We start from the raw sequence: 25,389 nt of genomic DNA on the forward strand, positions 1-25,389 counted from the left end.
TGTGTTGAATAAATAAATGGAAAGGGAATTAAAATAAATACCTCTGTTACAGTGTGTGATTGGCCAAAGGGGCAATACTTCTAAAAGAGAAAACCAAAATCTAGTCTGAATTCAGAAAAAAATTAATGTTTCTATATCTTCAGAAACAGCATAAAACCAAGCACTAACTGCTCTTCAGTAAGCAAATTGAGTAGCCTGTGTAGTGGGTTTTCTTGCCCCTCTATTTATCATAGAATCATAGGTTGGAAAAGACCTCTAAGATCATCAAGTCCAACCGTCAAAGTTTGAAGTGCTCTGTGCTTGTCACTGCTGAAGACAAGATTCTAGGTTAGGTGTAGCCTGTAGTATTCACAAATAACTTGCAGATGATAGTGAAGGAGACAATACTTTCTGAATAGGCTTGCATCTGTGATGAAGATGGATGTGGTTCAGCGGCCTTGCTGTGGTACAACTTTAGCAAGGACTAAGTTGCGTGGCACTCTGGGCTGGAGGCAATTGTTCTGACTTCAACACACTTTACAATAACTGTTTGATTGTGAGCAAGATGGGCTATGAGTGCTCCCTCTGAATTTTTATGAGGAGAGCAGCCTGGGACAGGGCAACATAAAACCACCGAGCTTACCAGCTGTGTCTTGCTGGTGCAGTGCCTGGCTGCTGATACGAAACTTGGTGAACTAAGAAAATTACAGCTGATAATTAGTATGGAGTTGCTTGTTAAAGCATGTCAAGGTATGGTGTTGTGTTAAACAGTGGCAGTATGGCTGTGCCTCATTTTATACAGCAAGTTCAAAGTGGTTTAGGTCTTCATGCACCACGCTAAGTTATTAGACAGAATTAATATAAAGTCTTAAACCATACTGAGCAACTTCTAAATGCTGTGATGGCAATATTAGGGTTCTTAAGACTTCAATTTCCTATTCCCCTGTTTCTTTTTGCAAGATGCTTGAAAAATGTACTAGAAGTGTATCTTTGCACGTTGTCATTTGAAAAAGTGTTGTTTGGGTTGGGTCTTTATGAGTTTGCCATTAGTATCCCCAAGAGTCTTACAAGTCTTTGTTCTGAGCTGGCGGAAAGTTTAACTGGCTGCTGTCCAAAGACTCTGAAAACTTATGCCAAATATTTTCTGCTGACTCATGAGAAGAAAAACTTAACTTTTTTTGTTTTGTGATCCTGTAGCAGTATACTGATACTACTAGATCAGCATAACAGCCTGTAAATTCCCGTTTGAATAGATAATCTAGTGCAGCAGTAAGATTCAGTAGGAAAACCAAGAACAATCTTGAATTGAGATGAAAATGATTTCACTAGGATGCAACAGGTGGACTTTGCAGATAGTGAGGCTGTGCTGCACAATGTGCCAGCAGCTAGGCAATTTTGCTCTTATGTCTTTTAGAAATCTTGGAAAAAAGAGGTATGAAATAACTTCTACAGAGAATCTGTGCAAAATGTGGATCCAGTTTCCTCACACCTTGATGTTAGTCATTGCAGCATGGTTGCTATAGCTTTGTGATGGACACTTTTAGTAGGGTTTCTCAGGACATTTATATATTAAAATACCATGTTGCAAGAGGCAGAAGCAAAATCTCTGCCGTAAATTTTCCTAGTACAGCAGAAAACTGCAGGTACCTGCCATGTAAGGGTGTAGTTTGCCTGCTTGTACCTTGGGTGCCTGTAGTTTGGCTGCCTACACCTGCCGGGTGATGCGGTGTTAGGGAGTTTGACAGTACCTGGCACCTTTCAGGAAAAGTAGAGTTGAAAGGTATCGTTTATGCAGGTGTTACGGTTAAAGTTAAGAGTGTGCGATTAACAGGAGCCAGTCTAATTCGGAAGGCCTAGCAGGCAGTTCAGGTACCTGTACATACGTCCTTATGGCCACTGTGACGGCAAACAGCACCGATGTTAGCGCGTTGGGAACTGCCATTCCGTCTGCACCACGCTGAGTGCATTGCAGCGACCCTGAAGAGCAGAAACAACTGTTCCTGTGTCCTATTCCAGCAGGGGGGAAAAAGTCTGTTCTCTCTGAAATGCCAATACACAGAGATCAGCCAGTGCCCCTGGACAGGATCCTGTCCGATTTTCTAGCTTATGTTTGTATCTATAATTATTGAAATACGTATAGTCTCTTAACTGCTTTTTTGTTTCACTGCAGGTAGTTCATTCGGGTTTTATATCAAGGAAAAGATTTTTGGTTAGGCCAAATGAAGACAACCGTGTATTTGAGAAAATAAGAGAAGAGGACCTGTGATCATGTATTTCAGATACCATCTTTCAAAATGAATTGTCTGGGAATAATAAACCTATTGTTGAAACCTTGACTTATAAAGGCAAAAAAAAAAAAATATTCAGAGTAATTCCTTGCCTTCGCTGTGTTCTTTGTAGTATTTACAACTCTAGTGAAGCAGTTCAAAGGGGAGCTGAGAACCTGGGGAGGCCTTGCACATGTAGGTTCTTGGCTTTTTTTCCCCCCTCAGCCTGAAATTGTTTGGGTGGAAAGGGGAGGGTTAGTCAGAAGCGGTGGTGCGGTGTGAGAGGAGGAAGAAGTATTTACATCTCAGTTCATAATGTTTCTGTGAGTGTTGGTGTCATGAGGGCGATGGCTGAGCAGGCTCGGGGAAGTCAAACAAACTTTCTTTTTTTTTCCGGGCATTTACTTACAGCGGCAGAACCTTAGTGCTGAGGAGACTTCAGGTGCAGAGGAACCGCCCTCCAGCCTGTGTTTTCAGCTGGCTGATCGTGTGGTGCTAACGCGGGCAGCGTGCGCAGCAGCGTCGGAAACAGACCTCCCCTCAGAGGCAGAGTTCTGACGGCCTGGGGGCCTTTCCTTCCACAAAAGCAGTTAAAAGCTTTAGACTTACTCTCTTTCCCGCCAGCTGCTGAACCCCTGTGAGGAGCGGCGTCCACCCCCGGCCAGGGCCGCCCCCCTCGCCGTTGCCCGCCGGCCCGCGGCCTCGCCCCGGGGCAGCGCTGGGCGGGCGGGCGGTGCCCTCGGCCCGGCGGCGGCCTCCGCCCAGCAGGGGGCGCGCGGGGCCTCTCGGCCGCGCCTCTGCCCCCCGTGCCCCCACCCTTCGCTCGCCCCCGCTGTCTCCGCCAGCCGCGCCGCGCCGCCGGGTGGCAGGTACCGCGGGGGGGGGGAGAGCGGGGGAGCGGGGTCTGTCCGTCGGTCTGTCCGCGGCGGTAGTCTGTCGGGGAGGGGAGGGGAGGGGAGGGCGCTGCCCGCCCGCCGGTGTGGGCGCCGGGCCCGGGCCCGGGCCCTGCGCGGCCGCTGCGGCGCGGGGCGTGAGGAGCAGCGTCAGGCGGGGAGGGAGGGAGCGAGGGCGGCGGCGGCGGCCCGGCCCGGCCCGGCCCAGGCCGCGACACCCGGCGGTGAGCGGCAGCGCGACGTGGGGCCTGGGCGGCGGCCGGGCCGAGGGCTGGCGAGGGGGAGCGCGGCGGAGGCCGCGGCGGTGGGAGAACGGGGGGAGCGGCGGCCGCCTTTACCGGGGGGTTGGGGAACGGAGGCGGGATAGCGGCTGCCCTCCGGTGGGACCGCGGTGAGTCTGCAGCCCCCGCGGCGCGCTGCTTTACGACGTGCTTTTTTTGGGAGAAAACAGTGAAAATAGGTGAAACTAAAAGGCCATACGTATTTTTGCCAGAAGAGCTTTTTTTAACCTGTCCTCGAAACTGTCTTGGATAAAGTAATTACAGTCTGTAAGGGAAATGGAATAGTTATCTTTTTTTTTTCCCCTAGACAGCACACATGTTTTTGACCAGCTGCTGCAAAGGAAATTGTTATTGTGCTGAAAAGATAGGAATAACACCAGCGTTGTAAAGAAGGTGGGGAATTAACTACAGGAAAACCATGTTGAGTAATATTGAAAAGAGTATCCACTGAATCTGAGTATAAAAGATTATATAAATAGTGCTTTTGAAGATCTGTCCTGAGAGCAGTCTTACTAAATGTTTAATAAAGGTCTTGATGTAACAATTAAAACTTTGCTATTTTAATTTGGTAGTGATGAAGAGCTGGGAGGCATTGGCACTGTAGAAGAGAGTTACAGTACTGCGCAGAAAGAATTGGATGATTCTGAGAACTGGAGAATGAAATAGGTACAATAACAATTTAAACAACGAGGGTGTGCAGTTGCAAACTTCTGAGCACGCAATCTGCAGAAGAAATTCTTACCCGTTGAAACCAACACAAGACCAAAACGTGTGTTAGGTAGTTACAGGATGTGCAGTTGTGGAAGCAGTGAATGCCAACCTATTGTGATCCAGAAAAAGAAGTTACTGTAATCCATAAGCAAAAATCTAGTATACTTTGTATAATGTTGATGATTGTTAGGTAAAAAGCTAAAGTGGAGCAGATGCAAGAAGGTGTGCCTGGGATGGGTGGGGAAATTAAGAGTCTGTTGAAAGAGGCATTTGGCTTTTTTATTTTTGCAGAATAAAAGCTGTTTTTTGCTTTCAAGAGAAAGCTAAACACTGTGAAGGGAAAAACTAAAGAATGATGTTGATACATGAATAATTTAACATAGATTTTAAGATTAATAACACATGGAAATTTCTAACTGTCAGAGAGCACTCATGTTCAGGAGCAGCCTTCCAAAAGGTCAAAGAAGAGCTGAAGCTCAACACTTTTTGGGTGGAATGTGGCTGGTTTGTAAAAGTAATGCTTTTGCTTGCTGCAGCAGGGGACTAAGCTTAGTGTTATATGTGGACTTTAGATCTGTTTTTCTTTTTTGATTGTTTGTGAAATAGATTATTAACAAGGACTTGTTAAATGCATTTTTTAGAAGAAAAATATTTATAGTAAAGTTTGCAGTCTGAATAGTAGAATTGGTGACAGACGATGATGCTGGCTAATTACTTTCTTTATTTAGTTGAAGAGAAGCTATTGGAGAGTGAGAGGAGTCAAAGGCTGAAGTGTAGTGTGTGCATCTGCCGTCTTTTTACCAGAGGAGTGTTAGCTTGCCTCTGCAAGAGAGGACTGTAAAAATCAGTTCTGATCTGCACTTAAGGATAGGTTTCCTCTCAGCAGGTTTTGTCATCCTTCGTTTAGCGTTGCCCCATCAGCCAGAGCAAGGGATTCGAAGTGGTGCCTGAAGTTGACTGTATTATCTCACCTCCTATTCATGTGCGGTTAATTTCTGAAGACATGTGGCCTTGAAGTCCTCATCTGCAGCCCAGGACCTGAGATACCTGGTCATGCAAGTAGAGAACTACTAGTGGCTCTTCTAGGGATTCGGGTATGCTCAAATTTTGGGAGCTGTTTCTTTTTTCTTCTGATCATTTGGTTGCCTCCCACATGATCTCAGTTGTGGGTGCTCCACTTCCGGATGGGTCAGTTAATAAGCACACGAAATACTGCGGAGGGCGTTGGTTTATACACGTTGTGTGAAATACATGATCCCTGATGCATTCAGCTTTCTGTAGAGACTGTTCATAGCAGGCCTGTCAGCCACCATCTACACTAACAGCATGTCTTGAGCAAGTGGGCCTGTTCAACCAAATTTCAGTCGCCGGCATTTACTGAAATTCTGCTATCACCTAAGTCGAGGGCACAAATACTGAAATCTCAGATTTGTTGTGGTTTGCTGTACTATTTAAAGACAATACTTACTAAATACGTGGGAAAAAAAGTTTTATCTCTCACAGTACCTCACTGAAGCTGTATCTATACTTACAGAACTTAGGTTCTGGCTTTAGTTCGTGTATCAGCACCACTTTTCCAAGTGACATTTCTCTCTTTGACTCTATCGGTCGAATTTCGATTGACTAAGTGAAACAGAGCGTTAAACTGTTTTTACCTCAACCCACAAGTTTTACTTTTTGTCTACTCTTCTCCCCATCCCACTGCGGGGAGGAGGAGTGAGTGAGCGGCTGCCTGGTCCCAGTCGCCGGCTGCCGGGTTAAACCACGACAATGCTGCATAGCGAGTCTTTTACAGATAAGTTACTAAGTTGTCTAAAGGCAGAAGTTTTTCCCTGCACAAGTGATGTTGTTTGTTTCTAGGCTCAGCAGGATCCATTGATGCAATTGGTAGACATCAGTTGAGCTACTTCACTCTCGGGTTCCATAATTACAGTTTCAAATCCATTTCACATCTTCCCAATCATCTTCCATTGTACTTTTGGCAAGTTCCACCCGTAAGGGTGGCCTCCCTTCCTCCTAGGCTTGCCAGTTGTCCTTGGAACCTGGAGACTGCTGATTTACCCTCTTCAGTCACAGTCTTGGGCAGACACTAATACTGCAGGTTTGCCTGTGTGGAGAAATTTTTTGAGCCTAAGCATGGTGAAGTAACTATTTGTGAAAAAAAGCATCAATATTTATATATTAATTAGACATACAACGTTAATAGTTTTACCATTTCGTCTTACCATGTCATATAACGTGATCCAACATGACACGATTAGGTGTTTAAAGTCGTACTATGTTAAGAGAGATTTAGAATATTTGAAAGAAGTAAATGTATCAATTAACTATTTGACTTTGATAAACTGGCTTAATGATTTACTGTGTGAACATGAAAATTCTGAGCAGAAATATGTGTATCCAGCAGTCGTAGTAAGAGTTGTGTTAGTTGTCTTGTCATTGGTGTTACTTGTTGATATGAAATATCATACTAATGAGCAAGCAGAGCAATATATTATTTTAAAGGCAAAGTCATAGATGCAATTATAGATAAATGACTGACAAATTTAGGTGGCGTCTGCCTTTTGAAGTGCCCGGCTGCTGTTCGCTGGCGGTTAAACTGGGTTTGGTGTTGCATACGTTACTGAGGCCAGGTCATCGAGGCTAGGTAGGACGAAGAGCATACAAGCTGTTATATACATTGTAGGAGATACAGTGAGAAAATACGGACTGTATAATGGTAAGCAGTTTAGTGACAGGTTCTTGGTTCTTAGTTTGATTGGCGGAATAAAGCTGGCCAGGCTCTGACCTCTGGGGATGGCTGCTGGGCGCAGAAGTTTTTCCCGTGTTGGTAAACTTGTCGCCTCGGACTTTTGGTTTGTGTAGGTAAGGTCTGGGCTTTTTGAGGGGGGGGACGTGGGGGGTGGTTTGGGTTTGGTTTTCAGGTTTTTTTTAAGAAACGGGCATAAATGCCTATTTTTTTAAAGGGAATGCCTTTGTCGTCGGAACTCAGGCCGCGTACCAGAGTCCTCATTTCCCCGGTGCGGGGCCGGAGCTGGAGCCGCGGCAGGCGGCGGCTGTTCGCCCTCGTGTCGGTGTTGATGAGGCCCGGTGTTCAGGCCTCCGCCCGTTCCCTCTGAGGGGACTGGGAAACGCCGCCAGGCCCGAGAGCCGCGGGGTGGCGCTGTCGGCCCGGGCGCGAGGCGGGCCTCGCCGGCGGCGCCGCCTGGCGGAGCGGCCGCCCCCGGCCCCGGGCGGCGCGTGGCGGCGGGCTCCGTTCCCGGGCGGGCGCTGCCGGGCCCGCTGCAGGCCGGGGCGGCGGGGCGGGCTCTCCCGTCGGTCCGAATCCCGCCGCCGCCGGGAGAGCAGCGCTCCGTCGCCGCAGCGGGCACCGGGGGCGACAGACGCCGTCACACCGAGCGTCCCCGCTCCTTCCTTCTTCCCCCGGCTGTCTGTGCTGAGCGCTCACCGGACACCGGGAGAAGTTTCTCTACTGGGAGAGCGGTCGGGCGTTGGAACGGGCTGCCCGGGGCGGTGGTGGAGTCGCTGTCCCTGGAGGTGTGCGAAAAACGCTTGGATGTGGCACTTCGGGACATGGTTTAGCAGACGTGGTGGTGCTGGGGTGACGGTTGGACTTGGTGATCTTAGAGGTCTTTTCCAGCCTTAATGATTCTGTGATATCCCAGGGGTCGGCTGTCCCCGCTGTGCCCCCTCCCAGCTTCTGGTGCACCCCCAGCCTGCTGGCTGGTGGGGGGCCCAAGGGGCAGCGAAGGCCTGGGCTCTGCGTAAGCACCGCTCAGCGGTAACTGGAGCGTCCCTGTGTTATCGACACTGCTTTCGGCACAAATCCAAAACACAGCCCCATACCAGCTACTGCAAAGAAAATTAACTCTACCCCAGCCAAAACCAGCACAGCATCCTGTGTGTTCCCAGCAGAAGCAAAGCAATTTGAACAAAAGTTTGTGAAGAGGTTGATAATTGTGGCCGATATAGAATCGTAGAATGCTTTGGGTTGGAAGGGACCTTTAGAGGTCATCTAGCCCGACCCCCGTGTGGTGAGCAGGGACATCTTCAGCTAGACCAGGTTGCTCAGAGCCCTGTCCAACCTGGCCTTGGATGTTTCCAGGGAGGGGGCCTCTACTACCTCTCTGGGCAACTCGTTCCAGTGTTTCACCACCCTTATTGTAAAAAATTTCTTCCTTATATCTAGTCTAAATCTGCCCTCCCTTAGTTTAAGGCCATTGCTCCTTGTCCTGTCATGACAAGCCCTGCTGAAAATATTGTCCACATCTTTCCTATGGGCCCCCTTCAGGTACTGGAACGCTGCTCTAAGGTCTCCCTGCAGCTTTCTCTTCTCCAGGCTGAACAGCCCCAACTCTCTCAGCCTTACGTAAGTGATTCAAGAACTTTCTGTAAAAGCAGTTGTATTCAAACTGACCACAATGATCAGGGAAGCACTGCAGTTGTTTACTGATTTACCTGAGCCAGCTGCGGGGAATTAAAGTTCCAGATGATTTGAAGAAATCTGTAAATAGGCTTTCTTCCTAAATAATTCCTTTGCAGAAGATGAAACATGAGCAAGGTTCAGAAATACTTAAATGTGTATTTGATAGAAGTTAAGTGCACAGAAACATGTAATGCAACTTAATTACGAGTTAATTGTAGTAAGGATAAAATGTTTGTGAATCTGCTTGTCAGTAAAGGTGTTTTAAAAGAATGATCTCTTTCCTGCTGTTCCCTTATTTTGTGTACCAATACACAATGCGTGTACTGTATTACCTGGGGAAGCATTACACAGAATCACAGAATCACAGAATGGTAGGGGTTGGAAGGGACCTCTGTGGGTCAGCTAGTCCAACCCCCCTGCTGAAGCAGGGTCACCTACAGCAGGCTGCACAGGACCTTGTCCAGGCGGGTCTTGAATATTTCCAGAGAAGGAGACTCCACAGCCTCCCTGGGCAGCCTGTTCCAGTGCTGCATCACTCTCAGAGGGAAAAAGTTCTTCCTCATGTTCAGACGGAACTTCCTGTGCTTCAGTTTGTGCCCATTGCCCCTTGTCCTGTTGCTGGGCACCACTGAAAAGAGTCTGGCCCCATCCTCCCGACACCCACCCTTCAGATATTTATAAGCATTTATTAGGTCCCCTCGCAGCCTTCTCTTCTTCAGGCTGAACAAGCCCAGCTCCCTCAGCCTCTCCTCGTAGGGGAGATGTTCCAGTCCCCTCACCATCCTCATAGCCCTCCGCTGGACACTCTCCAGTAGCTCTTCATCTTTCTTGAACTGGGGAGCCCAGAACTGGACAGAGTACTCCAGATGAGGCCTCACTAGGGCAGTGTAGAGGGGAAGGAGAACCTCTCTCGACCTGCTGGCCACTCTCCTAATGCACCCCAGGATCCCATTAGCTTTCTTGGCAACCAAGGCACACTGCTGGCTCATGGTCAACTTGTTATCGACTAGGACGCCCAGGCCCCTCTCCACAGAGCTGCTCTCCAGCAGGTCCGCCCCAAGCCTGTACTGATGCATGGGGTTGTTCCTCCCCAGGTGCAGGACCCTGCACTTGCCCTTGTTGAATTTCATCAGGTTCCTCTCTGCCCAACTTTCCAGCCTGTCCAGGTCACACTGAATGGCAGCACAGCCTGCTGGTGTATCTATCATTCCGCAACCCTGGATTGGCATTTGAGATCTTGTTTGTTTTTTATCTTGTGATGTTGACATACTGTACAGTGATGAGCAAAGCTCCCTGTTTCCCAGTGCCTTTGTCTGCTGATCCATAGAAGAACAGCAATAGTTATTCTAGAGTTTTCATAAAGCGCTTTGTAGCCTGTACGTGCAGAGCACTATGTATATGCAGTGCACCAAATTTTCTGCTTAAAGGATGGTCCTGACAGCAAGAGAATATATTTGTATGTCTCATGTCTTCAGAAAGGAATGGGAATGACTGAAAACAAATGACGTAAATAATGTTCTTACACTACCACTTACCCATGTGTTTGGCTAGGGACGTGAAAGGAGAGGTAAGTCTTATGAACCTGCTGTGATACCTTGAATCCAGGAACTGTTGAAAAAATAACTGAAGTTAGGAAGGGAAAATTCTGCAAAATACAGCTGTGCGTGAAACAGACCATGCTGTACTGAATCTGAGCTGCTGCTTTTAGCAGCAGATCCATCTTAGTGGAGCAATAAAACTGTTCCAGGTGGACTGAATAGATAAAGGTTTCTAATAGAAGTTACAGAGCTCTCAGTGAAACATGATGTAGATAACGGGGTTCTTTCCTAAACAGAAATGACAGTTGATCATACTATTTTTTACTAAATATAATATTTATTCAGTTAAATGAGTTCTCAGTAACTTACACATAAATACAAGCATGCATGAAAACTTAACAAGGAATTGCTCCCTCAGTCTATCTGGAAAGAGAAAGAGAATTATATTGTTGGGTTTGCATTTCAACATCTGTTCAGTGTTGAGAGGATACACAGGCAAGATAATCAAGGTAATGTGTTTTGGGGGAGGGGAGGGGGTTTAATTGTTAAATTACACCTTTTTGAAAATTTAATCTTGTCTATCCAAAAAGAGCTTGTGTTCACTTCGTGTTTTTAAGGGAACAATCCCATTTGACCAGGAAACTTTGCCTTCAGAGGTCGTGAGCCTACGGTTTAAGCAAAGTACTGGAACGTTTTTCATTCATTTAAAGACTGAAGAGGAAGAGCTCTGCAAGCCACTGCCACCGACTTACTCTCAAAGTGCGTTACGGGAAGAGGAAGCTGTTTGCCACGAGGCAGTTGGCAAATGTAGATTTTACAAGTAACGCGTGTCGTGTGTTTTGCTGGCATGGGGTGGGGGCTGTTACTTGGTTTTGTTTTAGTTTCCATTTCTTGGTGGTGGCAGTTTCTCTAGTGGTCGTCTGACTGATGCTTCGGTTCTAGCTGTCAAAGTGTGTGTTAATATTGAGAAGTCTCAAGTACCGAGCAGTCTGATACTACTCTGTTGTCCTGACATGTTGTTTTAAAATAGGGACAATTACTTAAGGTTTTCTGAATGTTCTTGGAAATACTGTAGTTTTGCAGAACTGGTATATCCCATGTAGCAGTGGCTGGGTGATTAATTACAGCTTGTCACGTTCATTAATATTTTTATAGTGGAGAGACAGGTCCCATGAGTGATTCTGTCTCACAGTCTAGCCTTTCTCTCCTTTTTCTGGAGCTATTTGGTAGCTGTTGAACTTACTGAAAAGGCAGAGGCATCAGCGTATATTTACTGTGAAATAAAACTGTACATGGTTAGTGCTGGTTTAGGACTAGTTTAAGAAGCGACAGAACTTGCATCTAGCTCTATGTTTTGAATTATTCACGCTCACTCCTGGCTTCTGCAGGTGTGAACGTGTTGTACAGCACATCAGTGTGTGACACTGACTTACCATTGTACGCAGTGCAGTGAGAGACAACTGACTTCTAATAAATAAAAGTAAATTATTCTTACAGAACCGCTTAATATAAGCATTCCTTTTGAAAACAGAACAGTTTGGTTAGTTTTTCTTATCCTGTACTAGCCCACATGGGTCATTGAAGAAGTGGCTTACAGCATAATTTCTGGAATTATTAATAAAAGTACACTGTACTCAGGCTATATCCGTGTTGTATAAATTAAGGGAAATTCTATGCTTGTATTACGCCTTTCTAATGGGAATCCTTCTTGCTTGGGAGGATGCCTTTGAATTTACTTTTTTTCATGAAACTAATTTTCTATCAAAGTACCAAGTTACTAACAGCAAAACTTTTTTTTTTTTAAACAAAAGTATAATGTAAAAGATACTTTTTCAGTAGATAGTAGTGCATTTTTGGAGGCAGTCATTTACTGAACCAAATTAGATTTATTTAACTCCAGTAGTAGTAATTTATAGGGCTATTCAGAATGCTCATTTTGCAATAGTTTTGTGTCTTGTTCCTAATGCAAGTCCATTTGTCCTAATTTGTGCCTGTGACATTAATGCTTAATGGTAGGTGTACCAGGCAGATTCAGAGCTGTTATCTGATTCACCTTCTTAAAGAGAATGGCTGATGCTTTGGAATTTGGTTTCTAAATCCGCTGCATTAGATATTCATTACAGCAATAAGCTTTTTGATACATACTGTGGACAGGAATGTAACCACAATTTGTTTATTCAAAAATACCTAATTAAGTCAACTATTGTAAATTTTTGCTGAGTTTTGTTAGACGGGAATTTTTGCTAAATTGGGTTAAATTTGAGGCAAGAATGTATCATTTGGGGACTGTCATTTTAGAGATGGTGTATACTTCAGCTTTGTATGCAGCCTGTATCTGGCATAGGTTAGGTAGCCATGTGTCAGATAGAATTGTGTTTGTAGAAAAAATCTTTTTAATCACAAAGATAAATCAAAGCAGATGGTCCAGATTTTTTCCTTTGTGAATGCATTTGCTTAGTCCACAATCTTCAAGCACTGGGAACAAGGATTTGTTGGGGTTTTTTCTTTCTTACTGTGAAATACTAAGGTTTCACTTTAGTCTTCTGCAATTCAGCAATCAATTCTAAAAGATTCTAGTGATGATAAATTCAGAATCAGAATTACTTGCAGTTACGCTTTCTGATAACTGCTAATCTTTATGCTTCCCTTCCTGAGATGATAAGGTGGTGACGGGGGGGGGGGGGGGGGTTCTAATAATACCAGAATGTTTCGTCAGAGTTGTGTGAAATGATGGGGAATTCTGTAAGGCTTCACCAGGCATACATGTCTGGTATGAAAATACAAACATTGGCTTCCACGTAACAGAGCATGCCATGCTGTTTCTCAAATAGCATGCATCTCTTTCAGTATAATATTCTGTTGTTGATGTATGTTAGGCCTTGTTTTATTAAAGAGGCTTAAACGCTCAAATACTATTTTACAAGCAAACCACGATCTTTTTATCAAGTACAAGTAGGGTTTTGTGCTGTTGATATGCTGTTACTATGGCTGATAATTGGAGGTTTTTGAATGATTTATGATCTTGCTTTAGGGAAGATTTAGTGCAGAATGTAAAGGTCACAGTCACATTGTGCAGAAACTGGACCAAATATTTTTTTCAGCAAAGACTGGATTAGCAGAGTTGAAGAAGCAGTCTCATATCATTTGTGATTTGGGTGGGAAAGGGGCAAGAAAATTGAAATTGCTGTCAGGTTTTGTAACATACTAATTGGAAATACGAGTAAGTACATTGTCCTTTCTTTTTGTGTAGGGTTATAAGAAAGCTGTTAGTGGCCTAAATGACACCAGTCTCGCATGAAATGTTTTACAGTCCATCAGTGAACCGGCCTTTTGCTATTGGAGATGACTGTGGAAAAGACCGCTTGAGGCAGGCAGTGAGATACCGTCACGGGCTTGAAAACGTACTCGCAGCCTAGGGGAATGTACTCTGCTTAAAATCATTTCTTAGACAGATACCAGGACATAGAAGTCCTATCTCTTTTTCTTCTGTGTCGAAGAAAGAATAAAAAGTTGTGCATTCCTGCACGGGGAAACTAGACAGTGTTGATACATGCAGCAGAATTTGTCCAGATGGGAAATACAGCCTAGTGAAGTTCAAATATGGTTTATTAACCTCAACAGCCCCAAATGCCACAGCTGTTAATCAGACCAGTGTGTAAACATTTTGAAATTACTTCTCTAGGTACTTGGATCTTGAATTTGATCTAAAACATGGAGGGAAGAGCTATGAAATATAGACATTGCAAACTCTCAAAAAAAGGAGAGGTTTTAAATCGAATTCTTTGGCTGCTGGCCATGTTTCCATTCTCACAGCTGAATGAGTGCGCTGGTGTGGAAGGATACCTTATATAGATGAGAAAATGTAAATCTGCATATAGCAGTCTTAATAAGAGGTTCAGATAGTTAATCAGAACACTGCTACATAGTAAGCCCAAAATGCAAACCCTGGGCAAGTGAAAGATACTGTTTCAAGGGAAGCTTCCGTTCAGTTTCCATTCAAAGCTCGTCTAGTAAAATTGCTTTTCCTTCCTGTCACTTGAACTGTGTCATGTCTGTTTTGAGGTTTCTTCTAAGGATTTTGACTAGTTTATATGATTTTTTTTTTCATTTTTGCCTCCTCTGAGGCAGTGCAAAGCTTTGCTGTCCAGTCTCCTAGGTGTTTTCGTTTCTTCTTACCATTGCCTTTTGCACATGTTACCATTCTCTTGCATAGTCATTCTCTGTTTTCCATATTGTTTTGAAGTCATCTTTTCTCTTTCTGTTTCATGTAAGTACACAGTGTCATCATACCCTCATTATTTGACTTATCCTTGAAATATTCTTCTGCAAAACTTAAATCGTAGTTCATGAAATATTCTGTATCAAGAAATCCACGCTGAAACAACATTTGTCTTCCTCTTTTAGGTCCCAATACAGAGAAAGACTGGATACTTTATTTAATATTAAGCCAGAGAAACTACATTTTTGCTTCTCTGTGCCGGGGTTCTAGTTGAACCCACAATAGCTCCATATTTGATTTTACCATTGTCTTCCTTGTATCCACTTCCAGTTTTCACTTTCAGGTGGGTAATTTCAAATAATACAATCAGTTTTCCATAGTTCCTATTGCCCTTCTTGTTTGTTGAGTAGTTTGTGTGTCTGTGGCATGATAATGTTCTGCAAAGAGTATTGAAAAATACATTTCTTGCAGAACGAAGGAATTGGTATTTATAGTAATCAAGCATTTTCAGCAGCTGACTATTTTGCGCATCAAAGTTCACATTCAGATGGTAGAAATCCTACTGGAGTAGCTTTGCTTATAGCTAGTGAGAAATGCAGTCAGTGTCACTGTATCTGTTAACGGAATTGTTTAGTTTCCTGATTTATGAAAGGTACCTCTTCTCCCTTCTTTCAGTTCTGATCTACAGTGTTTTGCCCTTTAATATCAATACTACTGCATGTGATCTTTTCCTAGGTGAAAGCTAATCTCCTGTCTTGCATTTGTGGCATTGGATCTTCATCAGTTTTCTGTAATAACAAAGCTTGGCTGCTGTTTCCAGAGGTGTGAGTAAGACGAAAAGGAGCTCTGTCCGTATTACCAGAAGGGAATGCAGCACACAAAGTTAGTACGTAGGACAGGAAGATTTCAGAGTTGGTTTATAAGCTAGTTTGCATTCTCGTTTGGGAACCAGAGCAGTCTAACGAATATCTGCATTGTATTTATTTGCCTGGTTTCGCCATCATTTCTTCCCACTTTTGCTTGCAGGTTTGTCACCTACTCCAGAGAGAATCAGAACAATGTCCTACGTTTTTGTAAACGACTCTTCCCAGACAAATGTGCCGCTGCTGCAGGCTTGCATTGATGGAGATTTTAACTATTCCAAACGACTGTTAGAGAGCGGTTTTGACCCAAATATTCGTGACAGCCGAGGCCGAACTGGCCTTCACCTTGCTGCAGCCAGAGGAAATGTAGACATCTGTCAACTCTTGCATAAATTTGGTGCTGACCTACTAGCCACTGATTACCAGGGTAACACAGCCCTTCACCTGTGTGGGCATGTGGATACCATCCAGTTCCTGGTTTCTAATGGACTTAAAATTGATATTTGGTAAGTCACTTTTTTTTTTTTAACAGCACATGTTTTCTAATGTATTTGTCTTCTGTCACCAGAGCCTTACATATAAATCTGCTGTTGCTGAAATGCTATATTTGGTGCAACTCAACTTTTTTAAGATGTCACTCAATAAAAACACAAAATAAGAAGGCAGGAAAACCATAAGAGGCCACTTCTAGTCTGTGCAACAAGCAAAGCAAATAAAAATAGCGGCCGCTGGTGTGGGCTGCTGTATTTAGTCCTGCCTCGCTGATGACATTGCTATCCTGGTTTGGCCAGACAGCCAGGTGTGGGTGGTTGGCACGAAAGAAAAAATCACATTGACTGTTTTACAAGAATTTTCTCCACCACAGTTCTATTGTTTTAATTGTTGTCCTGTATAAGACAAAGAAAATACAGTATATGTATATGTCAGTTCATTCCCATACTCCTTTAGTAACAATGCTTCCTTTCAGTGCTTTCCCCCTCTCTCAAAGTCTATGACTCAGTCCTTCTTTTAAATATTGTATATTCTTTCCTTCTGGCTTCCAGCAGCTGTCAGATGCCAGTGCTCAGATGCAAGCTCTCAAGCTGCAAAATAGCTAGCTGTTTCGTTGCAGTCACTGAATTACTTTGTTTGTGGAACTTTCTGCATATTCACAACGTGCAAAAAACAGTAGTAACTTCAAAACTTTGGAGGTTTTTTAGTCTGTCCCTTGATCACCTGTCCCTCGTTAATGTTTTCAACTCAGCAAAACTAGTTACGGGCAGACCAGATTCTTTATGGGTTGTGGATTGGGTTTTTTCCCTCATTTCAAACAACTCTGATGGAAATCCCTAGTCTGAAGGCAGCTCCGGTCCTGTTCAGTATTATTTTAATAGTAGCAGAAGGACCATCTGTACTTTATTTCATTTTTGCCTGATGTCCTAATACCCACATGGAAGAAGGAACGATGAGGAACCAGATTGCACAATTCCTTCTTGACATTAAGCTTAATCTTGAACATTGCCATAAATCTACTGTTTATTTTTTGTTATAATACCCAGAGATTCCAATTAGATTAGAGTACTAGGAATTTTTATTTTATTTAGAGGAAAAAGAGTAGTGCAATTTCAAACCTAAATATACTGATTTTCTTCTGTAGTGAATTACGCTAACACTTACTTAGATAGGAATTTCTTACTGTATGCTATGACAGAAAATAGTTCTGAGGACTTACTAAATTGTCATGTGTTACGCTGAGTTATCTTGTTACAGAATTTCCATATTAAAAGTTTCCTTTTTGTGTCCTTTTGTGGGGTTATTTTAGCAATCACCAAGGTGCAACGCCGCTTGTTCTTGCAAAACGCAGGGGTGTGAATAAAGATGTGATTAGACTGCTGGAATCTTTAGAGGAGCAAGAGGTGAAAGGATTTAACAGAGGAGCTCACTCGAAGCTGGAAACGATGCAAACTGCTGAAAACGAAAGGTATTTACAAGAGAAAAAGTAATTACTCAGAGAAATAATGTTTATTGCTTTTAGATTTTTGTGATTGACTTTATTGTTTGGTCCTTAAAACAGATAATCAAATTTGGCCTGGTATTATCAGACCAAATCTAAATAAAATTTTACATTTTGGAAAAATCTCTTTAAACAGATAAAATATAAGAAAGCAAGAACTTTTTTTCTATCGAGATTTTCATCTTGGGGGGGAAATTTTTTAAAATAAATACTCATTTTCTGGTACAGACTCCCCAAAATAAATATTCTACCACTTACAACAAAGCCAAAGGGAAAATGGGGTGAAATGCAAAGTGCCGGTATCACAGGCTTAACCAGACATCCTTTGGATAAGATGGATTGTCTGTGCAAAGAAGGGGTAGCAGACTTTTCGTCTATCTGAACTTGAATAAAGGATTTGATACGGCGCCATGTGTCAAATTTCGATTGATGGTAGTCCTGGAAAAGATGGACAATAAAATAAGAATTTCATGATTGCTAAAGAGATAGTTAAAGGAGAACTGAATATTTCAGGAAAATTGCTGACAATTTCAGGGAAAGTATTGGGTTAGAGGGAAGTTACTAATGAATTCCTAGAGGTCTGCTTCTGGGACTGTGCTTAATTACAATTTTCATAAAGGATACTGGCATAGAAAGTAGTGGCATGATAGTGATACTAAGAAGTGAGATATAAGCAACCTGGAGAAAAATTGGGATGGCATAGACAAAAACCTGGGATGACGAGGGAGAGGAAATTAGTGGGAATAAATTGTGGTTCGGTAGCACAGAATGCAACTTCATTTACCTAAACCTATATGCCATAAAATGGAAGTTCCTCAGCAGAAAAAGAGGATATAGGAGAAAAGGCTTAATGTGTTACTTCCAGGAGTCGGTGCTACCCTGAAAAAGGCAATGAAGTCCTACAAAGTGCAAAATGAAATATTTCCACTGCATAAAGAAAACCGTCAGTGCAACCACAGATACTTTTCTGATTGAAAATTGGGAGTGTTTTTTTTTAAATGAGCTTCCAAGTCAGCCTTCATGTAGGATTTAGATGAGGCAAGAAGCCTTCCAAGTTTCAAAGGAGTCTAATTCTCTTGCAGAAATTATTGAATTGCCAGTAAACATGACACAACGTGGAACCGAGGTTAATAATGCAAGAGATCTTTCCAGTACTGTTTTGGTTTTTTAATTTGTATTGGAAACAGGATATGTTGTTTGGAACACTTGCTCTTATACTGAGTTTATTCAAGTGTATAATTTTTTATATTGTCTATGATGATCATGAACTGTGACTGCTGGAACATTATGTCACAAAAGACAGGGAGTTTTGTCACATAATTGTTCCTCAGTTTGTGTCAAAATGTACACAGCCTTTACAGTAAATGAAAATTAAACTGTGTAGATGGAGTTGGTATCTAAGTTGAATAAAAAGAAAAGGTGAAACCAACAAAATTATAGAAATCATCCAAAATACTGCCAGTGAGCAGACTGGAAGTTCTTTCTTACACTTCAGGTGATCCCACTCATCAGAGACAGTGTTTTAAGCCCTGAAATAGAAAATCTAATATTATTCTTAAAATTACATAGGTATAAATTATAATAATTTGTGCATATTGCCTTTCTAACTTAATTAAATTTTATCGAAGTTGCTTGTTACACAGAAATGCACTTACGCTGTTTTGTTTAAACATTTGGACCACCAGCTCAGCCCCATTTAAATTCCGATTTTTTATTTGACAGTGTCCCTTTAATGAACATAGCTTGCTTTCTGCTATTTGACCTTCATAAATGCTATATTGTTTGCTTTGGCAAGGAAGTCAGCAACTCTCTGTGGGGAGAGGCACAGAGACATAAACAGTGCACTACCCAGCTTGTTTGTGAATGTGTTTAAAATGTCTGAAATACATTATTTTTAAAATAACAAATAACAGATGCCTACAGCAGCAAAAGCAAGTGAGCTTGTGTGCTGTTTACTTTGTAAATAAATAATGTCTTTGTAACAGTTGGCTTTTCAGACCTCCACAGTTTCATTCCCCCCTCTTAGCATTATTTTCACATTTTGGAGACACTTAGATGAACGCCTTCTGTCCTCTCCCCCCTCTGACTCTCTTACATTATGTATGAGCCCATGGAGATATAATGGTTGCTCTTGCTAAAAACAGTCTCTAACTTAAGTTTTCTGCTCCTTGTTATGTACAGTTGCTGCTGCTCTGGCAGCAGAGGCCAAAGCTAAGGTTCCCGAGTCACATTTATTTTCTCTTTCCCTGCCCTGCTCCCGGTGAGCAGTGGCACTGTGCTGTCAGGAGGCAGAGCTCGCTACGGCCGTCCTTCGGCACAGACAGTCTGTCCGTCCGCACAGCCCGACATGACCTGTGACCGTGCCCACAAGTCCACCCAGATGTCAACTCCCACGTTGCACTGGGAATGGAAGAGAGCCTCTGTCTGGGCAGTGGGGCATGGACTCTTCCGCAGGGTGCACTGCTGTGTTACTGTTTCTTGAGCAGCTGTAATTCTTAATAAGAAAAAATAGCTTGAATAATATTGATTTTAATTGAGTTGTAACTTAAAATAGCAAAAGTGTTTCCTATGTACCCTTTTCTATTTCATGAGCAAGCATGTGATCTTTTCACTTAGATTGCATTGCCCCTTGATTTGACCTCTCTGTGGTTATATATTAACTAGTTAGTACTTAATGAGTGAGTAGTCTGTTCTACACCAGTGGCTGCCCTTTATTAAACCCTTTGTTTTGCTCGGGAAATCATAATAAGCAAGGAAGATTACTAAATCCTGCAGCTGTGGGCGGGCAAAAATAGCTTTACAGCAAGGTAAATATTTAAAAAAACAAAAAAAGACAAGCTGTTTAATAGGCAGTTTCTGAGATCTTCTGCACGTGATGCTGCAATACTTCAGCACGCTATGGGAGTTTAGGCTAATTATTCTTCAGTGGCTGTACTTCCTGAGAGAAAATACCGTACGAGTAGTGTGGAATTTTTCCGTGGTGTAATCTTAGAAGAGAGATTCATAAATGAGACCTTTTTCTTATAACAATCATTTGTCAATTTGTTATTGTCACCAAGAACAATAGCATTTCTACAGTTAATTTTGACTTGGAAATTACTTTTCCGTGAAATGTTTTCTTTTATTATTGCTGTGAGAGATATCTGGGAATATGGTAACTGAAAGCAATTAGAAGGGAGGAGAGAAATTGTTTTTCCTCTGCTTACCTTCTGCTATTGGCATCATTGTGTACGTAGTTGGTTTCACCAGTTCCTTTCTGTGCTTGTCCAAGCCTGATCCTGTAAACACCCATGTATGTAATGTAACTCAAATGAGAAGTAGTAGGACTGTGCAGGTGGCTAAAATTTTACATAAGTGAAATCAAGTGCTGAGAAAGTTTTCCTTTTCTTCGTGAGGTTTTTCGTACAGCAATAGAGAAAGTTTCCTGTATAAACCAACTGTGAAACCAGCAAAACTGGGAGCATGCTACAAGGATGCATGCAGTGTTCGAAACACCTTACGTTTTTTCTGAAGGCGGTTTGTTATCAAGATGACTGCCTCATTCAAATTTTGTATTTGTTTCTCACTTAAAAGTGACAGTTCAGTCCCTAATTTATAGTCTGACAATTTAAGGGGACCTGGTGACTTGGTAGTGGAATGTTAAAACATCAAAGCAGTTGCTGAACGCCATATGGCAGAAAACAAAGCAATGGCAACTTGTCGTGAAGATCAGATAGTTTCTGAACTTCTTGTTATCCAAATTTGTTGTTTTCTGTGATATTTTTACACTAGAGAAGAGGCCTCTGTAACAAAGACATGCAGGAGAGTAGTAAAGACCACTACAGAGTTCAACATCTAAATTGTGGTGGTTGAAGTTTACATTTTATTCATCAGAGTTTATTTTTAAATCACGATTTGTTGTTTTATTAACAAGAGCTGTGCCCCTTGAGGTTTTAGCTTTTGCATCTTTAGATTTTATTAAGCCATATTTAGTAGGAATTATGAGGACTGACTTTTGAAAGCCTAAGTGGCACGCCTGCAAACTCAGTGCAGTTGTACAGATACAATTATCAGTCTCTTTACCCACGTTAATAAAACATCCTTTTAACTAAATTAAGTTTAGAGTTGGGAGTCTTTTCCTGAGCTGCTTTGTCTTGATTTAGCAGAGGCAATGCTATAAATCTGCGGGTGGGTTGATTTTTAGTTTAGAAAGTTTCAGTTGCTCTTAGCAGGATTACTGTCATACTTAAAGGTGCATTCTTTTGCTCTGATGTGTTTTTAACTTTAATCCTTCGTAGTGCGATGGAAAGCCATTCCCTCCTTAATCCAAACCTACAGCAAGGTGAAGGAGTTCTTTCCAGTTTCCGCACGACATGGCAAGAGTTTGTGGAAGACCTGGGCTTCTGGAGGGTGCTGCTCCTCATCATTGTCATTGCTCTGCTGTCGCTTGGAATAGCGTACTATGTTAGCGGGGTGCTTCCTTTCGTAGAAAACCAGCCTGAGCTGGTGCACTGAAGCAAATGCAAAGAAGTGCACAGTGCTTTTCCCTGCTTTAATCGTATTTTGAGCTTCTTGGAATTACTCTCTTGGTGCAGGCAGTGGCAGCTGTATATACTGTTTGCCTTTTGTACTTAATATTTACCCCTTTGAAAGAGGCATTAATTCATTTCAAGTAAAACACTAAATTCTAAAGCATTCCTAAGCTACCTCTGACTTATCTTGACTTGCAAGCAAGATGTGAAGATAATCCTTTCTGCTGATAAAATACTATGATTAGAAAAGGCCTTTCATAATGCATGTTAAATTCCTGGGCATAAAAAATATATCCTAGTACAGAACCAAATTTGATTTATTTTCCCTACGAAGAGAGGTAAATCTATTGTTGCGGTTTTTTGTGTGTGCTTCAGTCGAAAGAAAAATATTCTTTTTAAAAGTCCTCAAGAAATCTGAATGACATAATAATACATTCTGATATATAGACAGTAATGAGCTGCAACTTCATAGTTCTTTTAATGCCTCCCCATAGTTTCATATCTGCTAGTTTTTAAAAACAGTGAGAAACAGTTCAAGTTTTACTATGTCTTTAATGTATACATCACTCCTTTATTTATGAGGTTAATGTAGTGTTTCTTCCCCAGATGGATTTGATGTAGTTAATACCTGCCTGAAGTGAATTTTGTAGAACAAAGCTGTTTGTGGTGCTTTGGAAGTAAAGTCGTTTCCGCCTTAGGCTGAAAATTTTGCCTTTTTGTTGAAATGTTTCTTTGTAAGGGTGGTTAAAAAGTGATTTAGGTGTTCTGCTCTGTATATAATAATTCTGTAAGTCCATTGTCTTTGTGAAATATGTCATGAAGGATAACTTTTGCTTCCTCCCACAAGGACCAGACTGAACCATATAATTGTATTGTTTTCATGTTTGTGGAGAGGGCTTGATTGAGTAGAGTTCGTTTTGAGAAATGTTTTCCATTTCAGTTGTTTTCAGACAGCACTTACAGGCTTATGAATTATTTTCTGAGTATGCAGAATAAAAGTATTTAAAATACTAATATTTAGGAACATTGTATGAAATGAAAGCTTGACCCATTCTGTACTTAGCTGTGAAATCCTTTGTTTGTAAATAACCTAGGGATATGGATCAGTTAAAATACTGTTTTTTGAAGGCTAGAGAAGTACTATGTAGTAACTTACAGGTTTTCAAAGAAAGCAGATTCTCTCCTTCCACGCTGATTAGGCATCTAACTCCCTTTGTTGCCGTTGCCTTGAAAAATCCCAAAAATGAATTCTGCAAACCTAATGAATAATTTTTTTTAATTAGCCACTCCTAAAATGTTGCTAAATAACATAAAATATTTATAAAATTATACATTACACTAAGTATTGATAGAAGTAACTACATCTCTCTGTTCTGCTACCATGTGTATGTTTATTTCTTGTTTATGGGTTTGAGTGAAGAGGGTTGTTGTCTTTGTTTTGACGTGTGACCTGGGCTTCACTGATCTGGGCCCCATTCTAAATTGCGCCTGAATAATTCGTGATCTCATTTCTTAAGTTAGGGGTTAACGGAACAATACTTTTCTAGCAGCTGCAATGCCACAAAAAGGAAAGCCTCTTAAAAAAAACCCAAAATAAACCCAGAGCATACTCCTCTTCTGAGTATTTCAATATAGTATTCAATATGTTCGTGAGCAGAGAAATATAAACTCATAATATACCTAAATTACATTTACTTCTCTAAAGAAGTACATTTCTGTTAATAATACTCTGTATCTTGAATAATCGTGTTGTCTTTCAGTATGCATTATCCGCATAATTTGTAATTGTATTCTCAGTACGGGTGAACGCCACAAATAAATATATGTAGTAAATATGTTTTGTTTTCTTATTACGTTAGTGCAGCGGTAATGATGCTACCCCATTTTACCGAGTTTGTTTGTTGAGCATTGATAATGGTTGTTTCAGAAGTGGGGAGTTTCCTTCCCTGAGAAAAGGAAACCAGTCTGTTCGTATAAATGAGATTTTAGAATACAGTTTCTATAGACTTGCCTGTTTTATTTTCAGCATTTTTACTGAATCACAGTTGCTGTCTGTCTGTGTCTCTTATCTAAGATTTCAGATATCGAACATGTGATCTAGAGGCCCCTCAAGATTTAAGATTACCTTTGAGAGAGTACAAAATACAACCAAAAAAACTGAACTTGAGCCATAAGTAGTCTTTTCTGCTTTGCTGTACCGAGGTATGCATAAGCAGTTTAGGAACTGCACATTGAAAAGGTTTGAAAAAGTGTATGTGTGTTCCAAATTAACTTGTATCACTTTGTAAACCCAAAGAAATCCAAAACACCATTTGAAATTCACTGTGTAGTGCCTGCTGCTCTTGGAAATAAGGCTGTGATACATGTCTAGCTAGAAGAAGAGTTTGTTCTGCATGTACCGCTGTTACCGAAAAAGGACAGCTGTGCCTTTCAATATATGTATAAACATCAACAACTTCCTTTTCAAAGGTTAATACCAAAGAACGAATTCACCTCCTGTACACTAGATTTCAAGGAATGCAATCTGTCTTTCTTACAGGAACAGAAAGAGGACTTTAGCCTACTTTCTCTTGAAGCTGTTGTCATAGGGAATGTCACAGTTCTAGCATAATGACATAGATCAGTTCGGGTTGTCTGTAGGTCAATAAGATTTCTTCTATTTATTATTGCAGTGGTGTCTAGATACCTTGATCCCGGGACTCCATTTTCCTACGCACTCTTCAAATCCAAGAGAGATTGTTGTCTCAAGCTGTTCTCAGACTAATAAGCTAAACCCGAATAAGAAAGTGAGAGAGAAAATAATCATGAATGATGAGTGGTGAAGTGATTTTTTTTTCCAGTGTCGCAAAACTCGGTGGACAAGATAGTGCAAGGTAAACTGGAGCATAAAACAGAATCACAGAATCACAGAATCACAGAATGGTAGGGGTTGGAAGGGACCTCTGTGGGTCATCTAGTCCAACCCCCCTGCTGAAGCAGGGTCACCTACAGCAGGCTGCACAGGACCTTGTCCAGGCGGGTCTTGAATATCTCCAGAGAAGGAGACTCCACAACCTCCCTGGGCAGCCTGTTCCAGTGCTCCATCACCCTCAGAGGGAAGAAGTTCTTCCTCATGTTCAGCTGGAACTTCCTATGCTCCAGTTTGTGCCCGTTGCCCCTTGACCTGTCGCTGGGCACCACTGAAAAGAGTCTGGACCCATCTTCCTGACACCCCCCCTTGAGATATTTATAAGCATTTATAAGGTCCCCTCTCAGCCTTCTCTTCTCCAGGCTGAACAAGCCCAGCTCCCTCAGCCTTTCCTTGTAGGACAGATGCTCCAGTCCCATCATCATCCTCATAGCCCTCTGCTGGACTCTCTCCAGTAGCTCTTCATCTTTCTTGAACTGGGGAGCCCAGAACAGGACACAGTAATCCAGATGGGGCCTCCCTAGGGCAGTGTAGAGGGGAAGGAGAACCTCCCTCGACCTGCTGGCCACACTCTTCTTGATGCACCCCAGGATCCCACTGGCCTTCTTGGCAACCAGGGCACACTGCTGGCTCATGGTTAACCTGTCGTCCACCATCACTCCCAGGTCACTCTCCACAGAGTTGCTCTCCAGGAGGTCCGCCCCAAGCCTGTACTGGTGCATGGCGTTGTTCCTCCCCAGGTGCAGGACCCTGCACTTGCCCTTGTTGAATTTCATCAGGTTCCTCTCTGCCCAACTTTC

The 25,389-nt window shown here is 42.3% G+C and overlaps 2 protein-coding genes across 10 annotated transcripts in view; both read left to right on the forward strand.

The window, feature by feature from the left end:
• SNX31 (sorting nexin 31) overlaps positions 1–2,332 on the forward strand; it is a 32,491-nt gene extending 30,159 nt beyond the window's left edge. For 5 of the 6 annotated variants that reach the window (XM_075415775.1, XM_075415778.1, XM_075415780.1 and 2 more), the window contains one exon: positions 2,150–2,332. In XM_075415775.1, the coding sequence (XP_075271890.1) occupies positions 2,150–2,245 (96 nt within the window). In that variant the 3' untranslated portion in view covers positions 2,246–2,332. The remainder of the gene's footprint in view (positions 1–2,149) is intronic. The other variant, XR_012763402.1, reaches the window with a different exon arrangement.
• Positions 2,333–3,026: 694 nt separating this feature from the next.
• Positions 3,027–23,514, forward strand: ANKRD46 (ankyrin repeat domain 46). 4 transcript variants are annotated; one of them, XM_075415782.1, is made up of 6 exons: positions 3,027–3,115; positions 3,993–4,086; positions 14,500–14,657; positions 15,341–15,683; positions 16,979–17,137; positions 21,448–23,514. In XM_075415782.1, the coding sequence occupies exons 4-6, from the start codon at positions 15,373–15,375 to the stop codon at positions 21,662–21,664; spliced, it is 687 nt and encodes a 228-aa protein (XP_075271897.1). In that variant the 5' UTR covers positions 3,027–3,115; positions 3,993–4,086; positions 14,500–14,657; positions 15,341–15,372; the 3' UTR covers positions 21,665–23,514. The 4 variants fall into 4 exon arrangements, with proteins under 4 accessions (XP_075271897.1, XP_075271899.1, XP_075271896.1 ...); XM_075415784.1 differs by lacking the exon at positions 14,500–14,657; XM_075415783.1 differs by lacking the exon at positions 3,993–4,086 and having other exon boundaries at positions 3,029–3,115.
• The last annotated feature ends 1,875 nt before the right edge of the window (positions 23,515–25,389 follow it).

This window comes from Opisthocomus hoazin, chromosome 3, assembly GCF_030867145.1.
Source record: "Opisthocomus hoazin isolate bOpiHoa1 chromosome 3, bOpiHoa1.hap1, whole genome shotgun sequence".
NCBI classification, from domain to species: Eukaryota; Metazoa; Chordata; class Aves; order Opisthocomiformes; family Opisthocomidae; genus Opisthocomus; species Opisthocomus hoazin.

Coding starts and splice junctions, on each gene's coding strand:
- ANKRD46 (XM_075415782.1), top strand. CDS start 15,373: ATGTCCTACGTTTTTGTAAACGACTCTTCCCAGACAAATGTGCCGCTG. Junction 15,684..16,978: donor GGACTTAAAATTGATATTTG/GTAAGTCACTTT, acceptor GGGTTATTTTAG/CAATCACCAAGGTGCAACGC. Junction 17,138..21,447: donor CAAACTGCTGAAAACGAAAG/GTATTTACAAGA, acceptor AATCCTTCGTAG/TGCGATGGAAAGCCATTCCC.